At 35.1% G+C, this 19491-nt stretch overlaps 1 protein-coding gene across 6 annotated transcripts in view; it reads right to left on the bottom strand.

The window, feature by feature from the left end:
* DENND1B (DENN domain containing 1B) overlaps positions 1 to 19491 on the bottom strand; it is a 170023-nt gene that overhangs the window by 82905 nt on the left and 67627 nt on the right. For 3 of the 6 annotated variants that reach the window (XM_074317074.1, XM_074317073.1, XM_074317077.1), the window contains exons 5-10: positions 17832 to 17951; positions 9474 to 9543; positions 7891 to 7971; positions 5557 to 5616; positions 4251 to 4304; positions 1574 to 1684 (exon numbers count right to left, since the gene is read on the bottom strand). In XM_074317074.1, coding sequence (XP_074173175.1) covers positions 1574 to 1684; positions 4251 to 4304; positions 5557 to 5616; positions 7891 to 7971; positions 9474 to 9543; positions 17832 to 17951 — 496 coding nt within the window. The remainder of the gene's footprint in view (positions 1 to 1573; positions 1685 to 4250; positions 4305 to 5556; positions 5617 to 7890; positions 7972 to 9473; positions 9544 to 17831; positions 17952 to 19491) is intronic. The other 3 variants (XM_074317075.1, XM_074317076.1, XM_074317078.1) reach the window with 1 other exon arrangement.

Genomic DNA, 19491 nt, shown 5'->3' on the forward strand with positions numbered 1-19491 from the left:
GCCTGGAAACTGCCAACCACATACGTGTATAATAAACACGTGTCACATAAATTAATCTTGATAGGAATTTAGTTCTTAGGCCCCTAAGACAGTTTGTACAATCTTTTTAATCTTCAGGACAATATCCATATACAAATACTCTTTATAATCGTGAAAAAAATCATGTTTAAAAAACGATGAGGAGGAAGAGAAAACAGAGGAGAAAGAATGGTTTTACTTCACCGGTAAGTGACACACAGCAGAAAAGCACATTTGTAAAAAGTAGCCAATGATTCAGATTGAATTTCTCAATATCGCTGTAAGAAAATGTGAATAATTACCTGTGTCACTGACTAGTACCTATTCTCTGAAAGTACGACATCATTTCTCCACACTTACTCCTTTAAATGCATATATTGTGTTTTCAAATACGTAAAACAATACAGTCTGAGTTTTGTGTGTTCTTTTTTTTAAAAAAGTGGGCGTACCAATGTTCCAATTCAGAATCTCAAATTTGTATTTTTTCAACGTAGAGTAATGAAATAGCCCGAAATCAGAATCAGGACACCCAGCCTCACATTACCCATCTCCAATGAGCTCTTGAACCTTAAATTAAGGTGGCCATTTAACCTCTGAAAATGCCTTCCTCATCATGAAGTACTAAATACAGTAGATATCTTAGAGAAATCCGGGAACTCCTTCCACTCTAAACTACTAAAATTTTATACATTGAGGTTTTTATTTCTGCTATAGGAGAACAAAACATAAAACTATTATCTCATTTTTATCAACCAAATTTATAAGAAACTAAATTCACGTGCTATCAACTAATGGTTTTTAATAAACATCTCATACATTACTCTCAGCTATATTCCAATTTATATTAAAAAATTTGAAGTCAAAAATATTAAAAATGTTAATGCTTAAAGTAGAAAAAAACTAGGACATCTAGCAGAATACGTTTGAATATTTTTCTGTGACTCAAGAAAACTCCTATTCTCACTGCCTCCACCGTGGCAATGAAGACTTTCCAAAAGAACGTTTTAGTGAGCGCACAAAACCTGTGATTAATAAAAAACGCTACTTTGACTTTTAAGTTATTATCAGTCTGAAGAGCTCCTTCAGAGCAGAAGCACTATAGAGCCGACTCCCAAACCACTACTTGGCAACAAAATGAATCTACCTATTACCAGGTTAGGTGCTCGCTATTATCATGGCCCTTGATTTCTTTCAAGTAGCTCCAATGGAAAAAGCCACAAGTGAATAATAAAGATCCCATAATAGCTCTAAAGAAGTCTTTATACGGTAGAAGGCAGTAAAATGAACTCTGGAGAGTTAAAAAGAAAAAAAAATAAAAAATAACTCTCATCTCGTGATAAGAAAAAATAATTAACCTGCCTTAATGCATCTGCGAAGGCCTCCCATAAATCAGACTTTTGTACTTCAAGAGCCCGAGGAAAACCATCTACCAAAAATATGGACATTGTCTCCTAAGTACACACAGACCATTTCTGAGTCCGTGGAGGTTTGCGGGCTTTGTGAGCGGCGCTCAGTGCAGTCCCCGCGAGGAGGGAGGAGGGCGTGAAGCACTCACCGTGCTGAGCTTGCTGCAGGTGACAATGATCCGTCTCTCGTGCAGCATGCTGGCGTACAGCTGGAGCATGCAGGTCACGTCCACGGCCACGAAGTACTCCGTCAGGTTCCTCTGTACGGGGGAGATGCAGGGCAGTTACAGCGCACGCTGGGTTCCAGGGAGGGCACCTCATACACTTACCAGCGAGACAGGAGCTCAAAGGCTCTTCTTAGAACAAATGGTACCCATTCAAATCATTACATTTCATCTCGTTCTGCTGCCACATGGAGCACCTAACATTCTATGATTATCTGCAACATAACCCTTCTCGGGAAGATGTTTCTGGGAGGGGGACAGTCAGAGGGTCGGACACTTCCCACCCGCCCTCCACAAGTGCTTGTGAAAGAAGCCAGCTTCCAGGGCTGCAACCTCCGCCTGTTTGGGGTCATCTTCAGACGATGGCCCCAAGAATCTGTCTTTGAAATAAACAGCCCTGGTGAGTCTTTCACACACTGAAGTGCTCCACGTAATACAGTGGGGTCTTTTCGTGTTTGCCAGTCACTCAGTAGGCAATATATTGTCTGGTCCTAGGTGGGCCTACAGGCACCCAGGGACGAGATGGATGGAAAGCAAGTCTTTGCTTCTTTATGAAGGAAAACCCTCCCTAGTTGATGTCCCAAGGCAGGCCTGCTTTACTACCACAACCAAAGGAAATCCCGTGCTGGTCTAATGTGATCCCTTGACTTGAAACTTGAAATGATTTTCCCCACAAAAGAACAAAATTGAGACAAGTTATATTAACTAGGACTTTTAGATCTTCTCCTTTCTAAAAATTTTTCTGTATTCAAGCAGATCAGAAAGCAATAAATGAAAAGAGTGAACAAAATCTGATGATAAACTGAAACTATAGTACCTACAGGGGAAGGATGACCTAGAACGCTAAGACTTTCAGTTGGGAAAGAAAACTAGAAATCCAATGATTCCTTCCACTTCTGAAAAGTAGAAATTTCATTTCACCAGGACAAACTGGTGATCATGGCAGTGCATATAAACAGAACCAGTAACTACCAGTGAGCGGTGTGGAACTTTGTGGGGAGAGATCCCTTTCCTGCTCGCTCTCTTTGAAGCCCACCTCACCTTTCAATTCAACTCTTCAGACACAAAATTACTTTTGTGCATCTGACATGAATATTTTTCCTATCATCTCAAAGAAAGATAATTTCCAGATGCGGATTATTTCTCAACACAGAATGCTGCCTTATGTTTACTCCCTTGCTTTTTTTTCTTTTCCTCTCTCTTTTTTTTTTTTTTTCCTTTCCCTAAACAGGACTTTTTGGAAATGAAATATCTTCATGGACATGTAAAAATGTATATTCTCAGTGGTAGTTTTGTTTTGAACTGGTTCTTTAAAACTATCAAAGTAACAGCCTTTAACAAATGTGAGGTTTGTTAAATCAAGCTAGTAGCTGTTTATTAGCAAATGTAAGAAAGGTAAACAGAGGGAAAAGTAGAAGGAAGTTACTTTGACTTGGTAGTGAAAAAGGATGGGGGAGGGGGGTCGGGCATAGAGGTCAAGGCCTGTCAGAGGGCCTCAGGGAGCAGGTGACAGGGGCACCTGGCCCGCAGCACACAGCACACAGGCTGCAGGGCCTGTGGAGTGAAGTGACCTGAGCAAACATTCTGGTGGGTCCTCTCGGGCCCACAGTAAGAGCAGTGCAATGGGGTCTTTCCACAGGAGTTGTCTGGACTCGGCCGTACTACAAACACCACTGACAGTCTTGGTTTGATGCTAGAAAGTTCCCAATTGTCTTCTTGGACTTCTCATGCATAGCCCACGTGCTTTTGAAAACCAAACACTCAGAGGGTTTGAAAACATTTTTGGAAGACCAGTAGAGTGCTAAGGAAAATAATACTAGTATTCCTGGAAATATTTTTTTTCCCCTGTTCATGTTTCCTTCGTTTTGATTGAATTATTTCTAATGATTCATTTTATCTTTCCAAGGGAAGTGGAAAATATATTACATAAGGGAATATTTCCTTTTCACACAGTATCCAAAAGTATATTTTTGTCACTTCCATTTATCCATGTAAACTTTTCTACAGAATATTAATTTGTAATAATCACTAAAACACTGAAATTATTTCTAGTGAGGCTAAAATTACTACTTAAATTTTAGCAACTCTTGTACTTTCTTGTAATACCCCTCAATCCTCACAAAACATGTACTACTTAAATGAGAATTTAGAAATCAAGTACAAGACACCTAAGATTTGAACAGAGAGATACAGAGGAATCAAAACTATTATGGTGAGTTCACTAAAGTAACTATTCGTGTGAAAACACTTCCCACTGCCAGTATTCACTCTCCATCAACAGAAGTCATCTCTGTCTGTCTCAGGGGAGGTCAGGTCCTAACTGACAGATAGGATCCTACTGAACCATCTTCAATGATAGAAATAATTTTTCTCATGTAATTTTCCTTATCTGCAACCAGATACTAAGAAGGGGGTAAAGTAGCAGATACACTAAGAAGGAAAAGAAGTAACACCATTATTCCTTGTTTCTTCACCGTTTCTCACAAATACAGATAGTTACAACATATTCTATTTCTCTGTACAGGAATCCTTAAACAGTGAGACCAAAATAAATACTATTCATAACATGAATAGAATAAAAACTCAGAAAGAGAAAACTTACACTCTCAGGTATTGTTGGAAGTCCAGATACATCAGGGGCAATGAAGTAGGAATGCTGATCAATGGAAAGAAATCACGTAAGAGGAGAATTAAAATTTGATAGCATCATATAAAACGTAAGATAAAAATAGAAAAAATGTATCAGCTAAGTTAACAAATACCAAGAACTGACTGATGCTCAAGATGTGTTGAAGCTGAGAGATTTTTTCAAATGAGATGGCAGGTTTACATGAGATTTAACAACTTTCTCAAAGAATTAAATCTTGGTTAAAAATATTTAATTTCAAAATTGAAATAAAAGTCCTGGAAAAAGTGTAAGACAAAAAAGTATATTACTGCCATATATATACATATATATATAATTTGTAAAATTATATATATATATATATATATAATTTAAACACATTTAGTTTAAGGAGACTGGATAAATAAGGCTTGTTTACCCAACAATATATAAAAATCTATTTCCTGAGTTTCTATGGTAAGTCACAATAAATTTCTGTTGTACATATCAGCCACCTTATTATTTAGCAAACAACAATAAAACATAAATGTTAAGTATTTCAAACTTCTTAAAAATATGATTACTCATCTCAAAATATGACCTTCATACATCCACTAAGCAAACGTTAGCTTCTGTAATGTTCAGAGCGACACAACAGTTCACAGGCATATTTGTACAAAAGCATATTCTGCCTTCCTGTGGCCCAATAATGTCCCCAGATTTTACCGCCCGGAATCAAGAGTACAATTAAATCACCAAAATTGTTCCATTTTCTGTTCATATTGATCTCCAAAATTATTTTACTATCTTAATCACATAAAAACATGTTTAATACTATCTTACAATTAAAGAGTGAGAAAGAAACATTCTAGCCAATACTGAGCACAGCTGAACTAGTCCGAAGAACAAGGCTGGTTCACAGTCATCATGGATCATTTTCCAGGGCGGAGGAACAATATGAGATAAATCACCAGGTCTCCTGGGACCTTGTGACAAAAATGTGACAGAAATCTCACGCTGCAGCTGCACGTTAACATACTACTATGACAACGGGGAAGATACGTAGATTTGGTCTCTATTAGCCACTTCATTTGGAGGGTTTTTTAATAGTACTGTGTTTCATAAAACTATGCTTGAAAAGACAGTATAAACAGAAAATATACCCCAAATGATTAGTTTTCTTCAAAGAGGCACACTGACCATTTCCCAAAGGACTGGAGTGAATCTTAAAGACATAGTGAAAGAAGTAATTATTTTCCCAGTTGAACCGTGATTTTCAGGAGCCCATGTCCCTTTAACTCACCGGCACTAGGGAGGGCTGATCTTTCAGAACTCGCTCACTGGCAATAAATATCTCTTGGTTCTTATAACACATGAGAGAAAAAATGAATATTTTACTTTCATGGGGGAAGTTTACACCACAATTTGTTGTGTGTTCAAGACAAACCCACACAGCCACATTATCCACTGAAAATATCTGAATAATATTAACTCTCACTGTTATTTTAAAGGCTGATCTGCTAACCTAAACCAAAATATTCTAGTCTTAGGTATTAAGATGCCTAAAAGTCTTTGATTTATGGTTCTTCTTAATGACGTTGAAATGTTTCAATATCCAGTATCTTTGACACGTGTTTCTGTAAGATACTTATTTAGACCTGAACAAACATGGTACTCAAATTTAAAAAGAGAATGCATTTTTATTTCTCATTAACACTCTACAATAGCTGCCTCTATGATCTTGGCACCTATATTTCTTTAACCCTTTAACAAAGTGTTAGAACCACTTTATAAATACCACTCTTTCAAAGAAAGACACTTATTTTCGAAAAATCCAGAGCTTTGTTTCATCTTCCTTGACATTTTTCCTTGGCCTTTCTACTTCATCCCCACTAACCATAAACCTTGCATTCTCTCGGCTTCAACAACCTACGAATCTGAGTTTCTCCTTAACTGCTCCTTCCTCTAAGTCTCCCTCTAATTCGATCTGCTTTATTCTTCCATGCAGTGTATTTGGCAATTAGACATTCGCCTCTGCTCTATCCTGTCTATATTCTGCCCTTTAAACAGCTCAGTTATTCCTACAAGTATGTGTGTAGATGACACCCATAGTTGGGTGAAAACTTCTAGGTTATCCTTAGCTTTCCAGCCCCTAATCTCCAAACGACTACCAAACATTTCCATTTTGTGCAACAGAAGAAGACTCATGCTGAAAGGAGCAGAGATCACAGGGAAAAAAGGAACAATTTAAGCTGTTATGACAAGTTTCACAGAGATGGGAATTGAACTAGTTCTAGACAAAGAGGCTTTATTTACCAAGGAACGTGTACAAGTGAGAAAGTATGATATTCATTCAAGATGAACAGGACAAGGTGACCAGAGTAGAGAATCAGTTTAGGAAACAAAAGTGAGGCCAAAAAAAAAGAAAAGAAAAGTTGGATTGAGGCTAAGAAGTAGATGGTCCTGAAAGCTTGGCCAAAAGTTTAGACAAATTCTATAGAAAATGAGGTGTTACTAAAGGTTTTCAGCGGGCACTTTATATTACTTAAGGAAGTTTAATCTGACAGCCTTTTGTAGAAAGGACTGGAATGAGACTACACTAAGGACTATTTGAAATGCTAACCATCTGAATTAGGGTGCTGGCAGTGGGAATATAAAGAATGGAATAATCCAAGAGATTATTAAAAATTACGGGGGAAATGAAAAATATGGGGGAAAACTTAGGCAAATAGTTATTACCTAGGACAAAATACAGTAAGGATAACAGTCTCCTTTATCTTGCAAAAAAGCAAAAGATCTATTAATATAATTACATCCATTTCAAGTTACTTTTTCTTTCAATTTCTCTTGCATTATTATATATTTTTCTTCCTGATTGGGACAGTTTATTATTTTGGAAGAACCAAAATCAATATAAATAAATTTTAACATTCTATTTGTTAGGCCAAATTAATGAAGACCATTAATGAAAACATCCATATTTTGTGATCATTAATTTTGAACATTTACAAAACCTCCCAAAACATTAGTTTGTTTTTAGATATAGATGGCACAGCCATGAAAAATGGCAACAGTAAATAATTCATAGCACCACAGGCTTACTGTTTTGACCAACTTCAATCAGGTTTCCAGTGTTTGGTGATTAAACCGGAAGATATACTGAAGTACACAGAAAGAAGAAACTTTTCACCCAGGATATTTATCATATATAGTTAGTTATATGTTGTATGCTATATTTTTAATTCTTATTATGCGCTGTTCTCATTTCATGAAGAGTATTTTGTGTTTTGGGGAGCAGAGAAGGGAATGTATGTGTGTATGTGTGTATTTCCTTATTATGGACAGATTTCACCTGAAAATCAATGTTCCTCATGATCAGAATAGTCTCACAGACTTGGTTACTTTTGGTGTATAATTTACAAAGTCTGCAAATTAACAGCAACCACAATACACATCCAACATATCATGTTATGCTGGTGAAAGCACGTCACGCAGTCTCAGTATCGTCACCTAGTGATGAGGTTTTCCTACGCAGGAGCCCAGGTGACATAGCAGAGCTTCCTGAAGACGAACGTGTTTCTAAATGAGAAACTGCTAGGACGGACTCCAAAGCATCAACTACTGACTAAATACTCACCACAGTCAGACTGACAGGCGTGTTACCCTTGGGAACTGGGTGGTTGTAGAGCGCTGTGAGAGTTACATTCAAATCACTGTCCTACAGCAAACAACAAAAGCCAGGGGATTTTATAAGTGAAATTTATATTAAGCAGATACAATAAAACTTTTTGATAAAATCATATCAGACGTGTTTTATATAACTGCTTTCCAAAGGAATGTTTCAAATACCTACAATTGCAATACTTAAATCTAATCAATGGAGAAAATATATTCAAATCTTTTTATCTGGAGAGAATAATAGCAATATTTATATTTAGTATAAATATGTAACTGACAAAACGAAATTATTAGAAAATACACTGATACTATCTATAGAAGGAAATGATTTAAATCATTAAATCTGAGAACAATGGGACTGAGTAAAAAGAACAACACATCTCTTTACCAGATCACTGAAAGCTTCCAAATTCCATTTTAATTTTAAAATCTCAAACCTAATTTTTAAGGAATAAATACAATTTAAGTAAGATTACTGTACTAAGATGCAACACAGAGGTTATTCTAAATATTTATTTCCTAAGGAGCTACTAGTCACTATTTGACCCAGGATTACGACTTTTCTTCTAATAAGGAACACAAATATAGTCTTCTTTTTTCCTCTTCTCCGGAAACCAAAATTACATGGATTTTCTCATATTTCCTTATTTTTGTTCCAGTATTACTGATGGTCTCAGGGAGAATAGGACATATAATAGGACATATATAATAGGTCCATACATATTAATTTATCAGTAAGAGTTTCTAAAGGTAAAGTATTCAAAATTTGGACAACTAATACAATTAATGTTAGTTCCAATGTACACTTAACAAAAACAAAGAACAAGAAATCATCATGAAGTAGAATTCTGGCTTTGAGTTTTCCTTTAAATAATTACATACTTTTCTCTCCAGTTACTAGGACAATGAATGTATAATTTCAATATAAAATTATTCAAGTGTAAAGTGACCTTTTAATGAATATTTCACAGAATTAAGCCCAATTATAGAGAGGAAAATATTTACATATCCTTGCACACAACCTTAGACTTCTGACAAACACTACAAACTTGCTATTACATTATAACAATGAAAGTTGATTGCCAAATTAGGAGATTGCTCACTAGAAGAGTAAAAGGTAAGTCTTAAGTTCTTAATAATACATTTAAGTTCTATTTAATAAAAAGTATCTGGAGTGGTATTTGTGCTGAATTTCGGTTTGTTTTGAAATATATTTACACTGAATCTTAAAAGATGAGTGTTCTACCAGTAATTATGAGTAAGTGACCTATAATCTTGAAAGTCAACTATGTAGAGTTGTGTTCTGGGAAATTTAAGTAGCGCAGAATGATTGAATAGTTCATTATGTGTATGAAAGTGGGAGCAGGTTCTTCAGGAAAGAATATCACAGGCCAGATCATGAAGCGAGGGTTGATGGTTGCAGAATAATGTGAATGTACTTAAATGACACAACACTGTACATTTAAAGATGGCTTAAAATGGTAAATTTATGGTATGTGTATTTTACCACAATAAAAAAAGGAGGGAAAGAACATAACTTACCAGTTCCTTAGCCAAGTAATCTGCCAGAGTATTTAGAAGCTTGTAATATACTTCAAACCATGGCAGATAACTGTAAAATAATAATAATAACTTTAAAATAGGTATATATATAATTTAGATTCAAGAAACAAAATAAACATTAAACTGATGTTTTTTCCAACACGTTGATCCTGGAAGGCAGAAAAGAACTATACATGTGTTCTCTTTATTGTTACAGTGCAACTTTATATATTATTATCTATTACTAGTTTTCATAACATAATCAGAATTCAAACTTCTACTACAAAGCTTATTCATTACACACTTCTATTTTATGTCAGAAGTATCTAAAATTACTTAATCCTATTGTATGGTGTTCATAATAGGAATGTACCAAAAGCACTCATAGGATAAAAATTAACCAATGTATTAAGATTATAACATGACATAAAAGTAGATTTTAAAAGCATTTAAAATAAAGATACAAACATTTTTTAAATATTACTGAACTTAGCATGTAGTACAATAGAATTATGTGCTTAATTAATCAGTTATTCAGAAATTGATGTTTAAATAGGATGATCAATTTCAAAATAAATATTAATACAAATAACAGAAAGCCTATTTTGAAAATTATAAGTACTGTAAAGAGCTTTTAGATTACCAAAAACAAATATAGGAATTTAAAATTTATTTTGATTCATTTTGCTAGCTACAAATAGAATTAATTTTTATGAAAGCAAAGTACTAAATCCAAAAATCAATTGTACAAAATAAAATCTGTACTGCTTATTAACAAATTAAGGTATTAGTATAAATCTACCTAATTTATACTAATACCTTAATTTGCTTGGGTAAACTAATTTTTAACTAGTAAAAATCTACCCAAAGTTTTTAATCATGTATTAAAATGTGTGCTTTTCATATGGAAGAATAGTTAATCACAAAACATACCAGTGTAGTTAATTATCAATTAACAAATACTCATTTTTTTCTTCAAAGAATTAATACAAGGCTATTTTTTTAAAGAAAATAGTGTAATACTTTTACTACATAATTGTATATTGACAAGAGTACATATACATAAAACATATTTAAAAAATTTTAAATCAAGGAACTTTAAATTTAGAAAAACAGCATTGTATCTGCACTTTTTCATATGATTTCTGATTTATTAATGACTATGAATGATGAGTTTTGAATCAGGAGTAACTTAAAGTCATAATAGAAGAATAGTTAGATAAACTATAGTAAATTTTATGCAGCAGGATGCTACAGGTTTCTTTAAAATGATTACAAATACTAAATACTGATACAAAAGATGCCTATAATATTTAAAAATATCTATCAACTTCTGGTTAAATCTTACATATTGAATACATGCATTTATCTCTGCCCTTTGGAAATGCCACTAAAATAACAGTAAGTGAATAAAAAGGGTATAAATTAATGAGGACAAGAGAAATGGAAAAAAAAGAGCAAAAGAGCAACATGGGTGAATGGTTCTATAAAGATGGAAAGCAAACAAAGAATGATCACTGACTTAGCAGAAGAGAGGAAACCAAAACCTGAGTGTCAACAGAAGGGAAAATGACCAGTAGCCAGTAGACTTGCCCCCATCGAATCCTGAAACATTGATGTGGGAATCTCTCAAAGGAAAAAAAATACCTCAAAGTTTTATTTTCTTGGACTGAAACCCACCACCGCACATAAATGTTCTTAATTCAGTTTAGTGCCTGTATCTTAAATATAAATTAACAGTCCAACCACCAGGTATCTGAGGACATATAGACATCAATTCAAATGCAGAAGGAAATTTAAGCAAACATAGACAATACAAACAACAGAAGAGACCTTCAAAAGTTATCAGTACTGTCCTAAGGAGTTGAATAAAGAACAGGATGCTATTCAAGAAAATGAAACCTAAAAAAGAAATGAAAAAAATAAATTATTAGAAAACAAGAAAGAACTCACAGAAATTCAAAATATAAAAGCCAAAAAAAATTAAAATCAATAGGAAGGTTAGAAACTAAATCAGGAATATCTCCTAGGAACTAGAATAAAGAGGCAAACTGATGGATAACAAGAGTAAATATTAAAATATCAGGGCTTCAATCTCAACTTTCATGTTGACTAATATTAGTTCCAAAAAGAAAGAAAGGAGGGGAAAAGGAATAAAAATTTATTTTTAAAAATGTTTGGCAAATTTCCCAGAATTTTAGACACAAGGCTCCAGATTGAAAGTGCACACTGGGTGTACAACACATGAGCCATACCAGTGTATCACAGCGAAATTCCAGAGCAGGGCACAGAAAGGCACCTTAGAATTTCCAAAGGGACAAAACAAGTAACATACAAAGTCATCAAATTCAAAATGTCACTGAACCTCTCAACAGCAATCCTAGGAAGTCAAAAGATAATGCCTTCAAAGTGCAGAGGTGAAATCCTTTGCAATCTAGAATTCTTTGTCTAGAGAAACTATCAATCAAGTGTGGAGATAGACAAATAGCATTTGCAGTCATGTTAGGACTCAAAAATTCACCTCCTCCGTACTATTTTTGAAAAGCCACTAAAAGATGGCTTCAACAAAATAATTGCTAACACTGCTTTTAATGATTAGCTCTCTGTCGTGCAAATTACCACTGTATTTTCTATACTCACTACCACTCAATGAAATAATTTTCACAGAGAATGTTCTTCTATGAAGACACTCTGTTGTTCCTTGGTTAGAGTACAATTTCATTCGTAGTCATTTCATATTCACATTTCAACTTTTAATGGCCTGAAGAATGCTACTCCAAGAAAATTTCAATGTGATGTGTATTCAGATCTATATATTCAAATAAGATGAGATGTAACCTACGAAAGGAACATGCTGGTCTGTTTCTATCCTGCTCTCAAACTTGTTTACATAAAGCAAAATTTATTGATTTTAGGTTGTTGCCTGTCTGCCTACGTATTAATCCTTACATTGTCATTTTCATCTTACTCAAGTAATGTAAAACTTTATTTAACAGTAATTCTTTCTTGATTCACTATTAAAAATATAATAAATATCATAATCACAGGTTATTACAAAGTGAGATAATCTTTTTTTCCTAGACCAAATACCTTAAACGGTCTTTTAAATGCCCTGGTTTTCTCATCTTTACATTCTTATTTGCCACTGGTCATCTTCCCCTTTCAATTTTCTTTCAAATTGTGAAGATGAACTAAAATCAAATTTTTCATTAAGAAGCTAATTTACACAGATAAGTGCAATTTATCTGTAAGATTATTTGCCTGTTTTTTGAAAATGAAACAAATTTAATTAATAAAAATTGACTAATACTTAGGTTTGAAAATACTGAAAAATACTGTTCAAAATGTAACAGTTATTTGTGTTAGGTATTTTTGTTTCTACATAACGATTACTATTCTTTATAATCTCCTAGAATACTAACTTACTGACTTCCGTCCTGGTACGGGGCTGTGTTGTGCTTCACAAGGGGTATGCTGCATTTGTTCTCATGCTCATCCTCCTGATTATGAAATCCGACGTGTGATTCTGTTAGATTTAGAACCCTGCTAGACACCGTGATGTTTTACAACCCCCTCGAATGTGACTTTATCCATAAATCAGACTAACATGGTTTTTTAAAAATCTACTACAACAAGGTTTTCACTTCTGGGCTCTCTCTCAGAGTTGTCTCTAAGGCTCCATCTTGCTTTGTTATCTCTGTTTGGGCAGTATGACTCTGTGCCCACCTAGGGAGTAGAGGGTCCAAGCTAAGAATCAGACACCCTACGTGTTAAAATAATTGGAAGGATGGGGAATAAAAGTTCTTAAGCACCAACTTTATGTATGAAAATGTGCTAGGAACTTTCTATGTGTTATCTCATTTAATTCTTATAATAACAGTATGATGTACATTTGACTAAACTAACGTAAAGCAACTTATCCAGAGTCATAAAACTACCAAACGGCAAGCCTGGGATTAGAACTGATGGAGCGGACTGAACAATCCAATGCTCAGGGGTCCATGCAGACAGCCCATCACCCAAACAGGCAAATTTCTATAATATCCAGCCTTTTCATAAATGTGTCCAATAACCAGACACTTTTCAGGCAGCGAAATCAACGGTGACAAAACTTACTCTGGTTTAATCTGAAATCATCTTACCTGTAATTTCTATCCTCTGAAGCAAATTCTATCTTCCAAAATTTGCTTAACTAATATTCATAGCATGATCTTGATGCATTTTGAATTATATTTTGTTCATATCAGCAAATTTCTTAGCAGATAAAGATCTGTTTAATTTGATTCTTTCATCTAAAAAATATTGGCAATTCCTTGTGATTGTAGATTTTAGCTTCTATGTTCATCACTGGATAAAATTTTGAAGAGGACATAGACTGCCACATGGAATTAAGATCCCTCCCAAAATAACAGAAATCTGTTTATCAACAATCTAAGTGTGGTATTTCCGCCAATAAGAAGACTGCATTATCTGTTACGTAGCCAACATTTTTCTCCATACATAATTTGTTCCTGAGAGGTAGTGGGACAGACCCAATGTCCACAACACCTGACACACCTGGAAGTACAAAGGACTGAGTTCAGGGACACGCAGTGTGGGCTCTTGAACGTGTCCCATTCTTGGTGACGGCTGGCTCCTTTTTAAGAGTACGCATCATTCACGTTTTTTAATAAAAACATCACTTACCTCAAGTGGAACTACTCTGTCACCCAGTCATACTTCTAAAAATGTCCAGGACGCAGGGCCATTTCCTGCTGCAGATAACCAGCAGCACACAGCGCAGAGGGTGCAGACTGGCTGTGTGCGGACTGTAGCTATCAATAGCCGACAAACGGATTTTGTTTCGTCAACACACCACTGTGGTTAACTAAACACGTTGCCAACTTCTAAATCTGAGCTACTTCACTTGAAAATTTGTTTTTTAAAACATCAAAAGAACTGGCCAGATGGTCACACATGGTCCACTTTTCAACAGATACCTGGTGCTGTGCAATCAATGGTTTCTGTCTTTGAATGCTGCACGTCTACCGGGATCACCGCACTCACCCCAACTTTCTACTGTCCGACACCTACCCTGCTTACCTCACTGGGGTCCCCTACCTGGCCCCTGCAGGTAACTGAATTCATAAGTCCTGACATGGAGCAACTACTCAACAGGAAGTCCTGCTTACTTTTTATATGACAAAAAATGGCCTGCGGTACACAGAGTAGTCAATAATCCAAATACTTTAACAGATTCTATTGCAAACTTTAAACACAAAATGTGTGCCGAAAATGACGTACATATATATATATATATATATATATATATATATATATATACACACACACACATATATATATATATTTGCACTCACACATATATAATACATATTATAAGCTATACAAGCTCACTTTGCTCAGGTGAAAATGTTATTCTCATGGTTTTATTTTTGTGGTTTCTTAGATAATTTTCAAACAATATATGTGCAATGTAATTAATTTTTAACTAATGTATAAACTCAAACTTATGGATAAATAAGTTAAAATATTTTTTCAATAAATTTTACAGTCCCAAAGACAGTCAAAATCTGTCTTAAACAACCAACCACAAAAATCCTAGGAAGTTTAAAAAATATATATTCAACATAATACATTGACTGAATAAGGTTATTTTACTTGAATTTTATAAAATTGAAAACCCAATTTCTTTAACAAAGAATAACTGACTCTCACAGTCTTGTAAACATTTACAAATACATTAGGACCAATTATTTTAAAACAAAAGGCAGGAGATGCTTCAAAAGTTAGTTACAAGATTGTTTCCTTAATTTTTCATAAAGACATTAAGGCAAAAGACAGATGTATATGTAAAGCCATGAGCCCATTTTGTGGTAGTAAGAAGACTTCCCCCACACTTGTGCTTCCACTCAGAGCTGATAAAACTTTTACATTCAAAAGTCAAAGGTTAAATAAAGGAAAGGAAATGTTTTTTGTCAAATAGTCAGGTAACCACTAACAGTCTGAGTGATCAGCAGGAACCTAACGTATAGTAATCAAATAAAACGAAGGAAACTGCCTTTCCGTAGCAAAATGGCTAATGTCTAGAGGCTGTTTTTCTGTCTGGAAAATTGACACAAAATGTGTAAAATTGAAACATTCTGCTTCTAAGGGATTTGCCCAAAGGAAGAGTGTGAAAGCTTCACGTGTGGTATGAGTTAAAGGGGCCAAGCTGGGGGCACTACAAAGGCCTCAAACATCAATCTGTCTCCCTTATGAGGGGATTTCATTTTGAACCCTTGGCGACAATTTTATAGTTGTAAAATGATGTTAATCAAATTAGGAAAAGAACTTATTCCTTGCATTTTTGCTAGCTTTGGAAAGCAATTTGAAATATAAACAATGCCAAATTTTAAACTAGTAATAATACCATAGGGTACTTTTGATATCTCATTAAACTAGGATAGACCTGTCACAGAGCTAAAGCATACAACAACAGAGGCTGAAAATTCAAAATTAAATTATCGACGTTTATCGTAACTAAAGCTAAATTCCAATATTTCTTCTAAAAACTGAACAAAGCAAATAGAAATCAAATATACTTACTTTTAAGTCTTATAAGAGCACAAATCCAGGAGAAAAAGGACACCTGGTTTTTACAGCGTCTTGTGCAAATTTTTTACTTACGAACTCTAAGATAAACCTAAATTACTTTCAAGTGTTATAACAGCGTCATCCAGGAATGAGAGAAGCAGCTTTAAAACACTGTGTGCACATTTTCTAGCTCAGCGCTCTAAGGAATAGAGTACTGTATGTTTGTGTGTACACGAGAGAGCAGGAGGGGAGGGAGAGAGAGCAGTATGTTAACATCTGTGAACCTGGCTGATGTGCGTATGAGTTCCCTGTACTATTCTTGAAACTTTTCGGTAAATTTGATTTTTTTAATGAAAAGATTTAAAAATTCAGAGAAAAATTGGAAAGCACATAGAGCGCTGGTCTTTCTATTAGGGCAAACCTATCTGTCTTGGGCAGAGTGCATAAGGTTAGACTCCCCTTGAAACTCTAGCTTTTGAACTTCCAGCATGAACCACAAGGATAACGGAGCTCTCCCTACCCACTCCACACACTGTCACTCCCAGCCCTGCTGCCCAACCAACTGGTGTCAAATTAGAAGAACCCAGCTACAGTTTGAAGCACAATACTCTTCTGGGAAAAACATATGTGTTTGAAACACAATTGTTTATCCAGATGAAAAAGTTGTGTCTAAGACACAGCACATTCTATTACTTATAAAATAGTTAAAGTGTATTTTTGACTAAAGATTGAAAAAACTTTCTCCAACTCTAACAAACGTCTGAGTCAATGACCAACCCAACCTCAGAGTATGATGAATTCAGTCAGAGTAAGCGAACAGAGCAGACGGCGATTCCATAGCCCAGTTTTCTGTGCAATGTTTCAATTATTCAACGCTATTTCTTTTCCTATAAACATTTCCATAGAGTGCAGCTTGACTAACATCCACATTATAACCTCAGTGTAGATGAATATTTTATAGAGAATGTTTTATAGTCTCTGGATTTCTAATTCATCGGGACATAGAAAAGGGGAGCTAACCTTTAGGACCCTTCCTTCTCACCAGCTTGCAACACACATCCTAAGTGTATGGACAGGAAACACACTCGTAACTTTACCTACGGCGTCAGCTGATGTGTGTGAAGTGGGGCAGGTAGGACTTGGTGGGAAACTGCAGACTCGTGACCCCACTAACTCCCTGCTGCTTAGATCCAGCTGCTTCTGCACAGCGCAAGACCCAAATTAGCAAATATTACCATTTGGCAAAAGGAATTAGAAACATAAATTGTATGCAAAATTTTACTAAAATGTATAAGGTTAAGAACATCTTCTAAAATTTTTAAAACACCATGTGGACACATAAACACTTCTGAACACTTCTGCCCAGAGGCACGAGTCGGCAAATTTTGCCTTGAAGCAGCCATTCTCTTCCAGGACCCAAGTTTTGGGTCAGTGGCAGAAAAGAGCACATATTAATTTAAGACTTTTGCATCCTAGTCAACATGTGAAACACACATTATTTGAACTCCTATCTTAATATTTAATTTTTCAAAAATAAACCCACAAAAATTAATCTTTAAAAAAGGCATCTCTTTCAAGAAAAACTACTGTGACTGGTAAATCTTTAAACCTAATTGATGCTGTATGTAGCAAGCAAATAAAATTATTTTTCAACTTACTTGAGTTTGGAGAAAACAAATAAGAAAACAATTATAAGCCTATTTTTAAGCATCCAAACATAACAAAGCACAAAGAAAGACAGTTACTCTCTGGGGCATCCAATTATCTGGCAGGACAAATACTCACCTGAGGATGCATAAGCAAATTTGGCCTCCTGATGTGAGTCTGCAGAATCCAAACCTCTGTTTACTCTCCATATCTGTCAGTACAAAGGTAAAGTGCTGTCCGACTTGATTTTGAGACACCCTAAAACACAGTAATGTTAAAAAACGTAAATCCGTGTGTAAGAATTTTCGTAAAGAAAAGCAAAAGCAAGAATATATTTATATGTGGTATTGGTTTCTCCTTTCCAATCAGTTGGGTCTTAAAGTTAGAACTTTGCTCTCAAACTGAGTGTGAAATGTGTGAACTCAATCATGAGTCAAATATCAAAATGCGTTGGAACACCTTACAGGCCAAGCAATTCAGCGCAAACTAATCCCTTACTAGGGAATCGTACGGTATTTTACCATACGCTTTCACATGCCTAACGTACTTGTAAATATTTTATAAATTCTGAAAAGAAGCTATTAAACTGTGGAAGCGAGAAGTTCCACGTGACGACTGAGCCTGCTTAATGCTGGCCTCTCTTCCTGACGCTCCTCGGGCGGCTCAGAGAGCAAACCAGGCTGCTTTAGAATCTAATGGAAGCCGCCACCAACTCCGTTTAATCGCTTCTTCCGTTGACATTCTCACCCAATAAAGTACCATACAAATTACTAGTGGCATTTCTTTAGCATTCTCTTCTAGAGCAGCCTTTATACTGAGGCTATATTTCCAAGTAGAAAAAAAGAACACAGTTTCTACAAAAAAAGCTTATTCCCAAGTATCTTAGCTAATTTTGAACTAAGTGTACGTCACCATAACAGGTGGCACACTGCAGTGCAAGGTGCAATACAAATCATTACACTGAATCTTTATTACTATTTAAAATATCTAAATATATTTCCTGTCACTGGCTAGATCTGGCCATTAGACAAACGTAAGTGATCATCTGCTTCCTTGTCCTGAAATAAAACATCCATGACACCTACATTTTGGGTTTGAAATAGCCACAGGAATTATGTAAAAGGAAACAAGTTTCTTTACTGGTAGGGGGCCAATACTACAAATTGTTTTCAATTACCAAGAAATATTGCATTTCAAATGCTGAACATTTAACATGTACACAGTTTTTAACAAGTGGGCAGTTTTTCAAAAATTTTTACAAACATCTAAAGCAAACTTTAGTGCCTAATGTACCCTCTGGTGCCCAGTGTTCACAATATGCTTTGCTAGCTTGTCTTCCTTTATTTCATCTTTGCTGTTACTTTAACTGCAACTTTAGCAGGCTCAACCCATTCCCCTGAAAGGAGGTAAAACCAGGGGTATCGCTCACCAGCTAGACTTATTCATATCAATTAGCCCATCACTCAGAATATTACCTTTAATATTGTAAAATTTAGATTTTTAGTAATCTTCACTTTAGCAAAATATTTTCCTAAAATAAATTTTCTTTAAAAATCCCCTCATACCATCCTCTTAAAAAAACTGATAATAAGGTGTGAAATTCACAAGGAAAAGAATAAATGCTCTGTTCTATGTTCAAAGGGCTGGATATTCTGTGACATTCCAACCGCACACAGGTAATACTCTATTCATTCAGTATTTATTCAGTAAAATACAAGCATAATGAGATTTTCAAAATTGCCAGGAGAGTTTCCCGGTAACCTTCCATAATATTACATCATTTCTATAAAGCTATTCT

This window comes from Rhinolophus sinicus, linkage group LG12 (genome assembly GCF_036562045.2).
Source record: "Rhinolophus sinicus isolate RSC01 linkage group LG12, ASM3656204v1, whole genome shotgun sequence".
Classification (NCBI taxonomy): domain Eukaryota; kingdom Metazoa; phylum Chordata; class Mammalia; order Chiroptera; family Rhinolophidae; genus Rhinolophus; species Rhinolophus sinicus.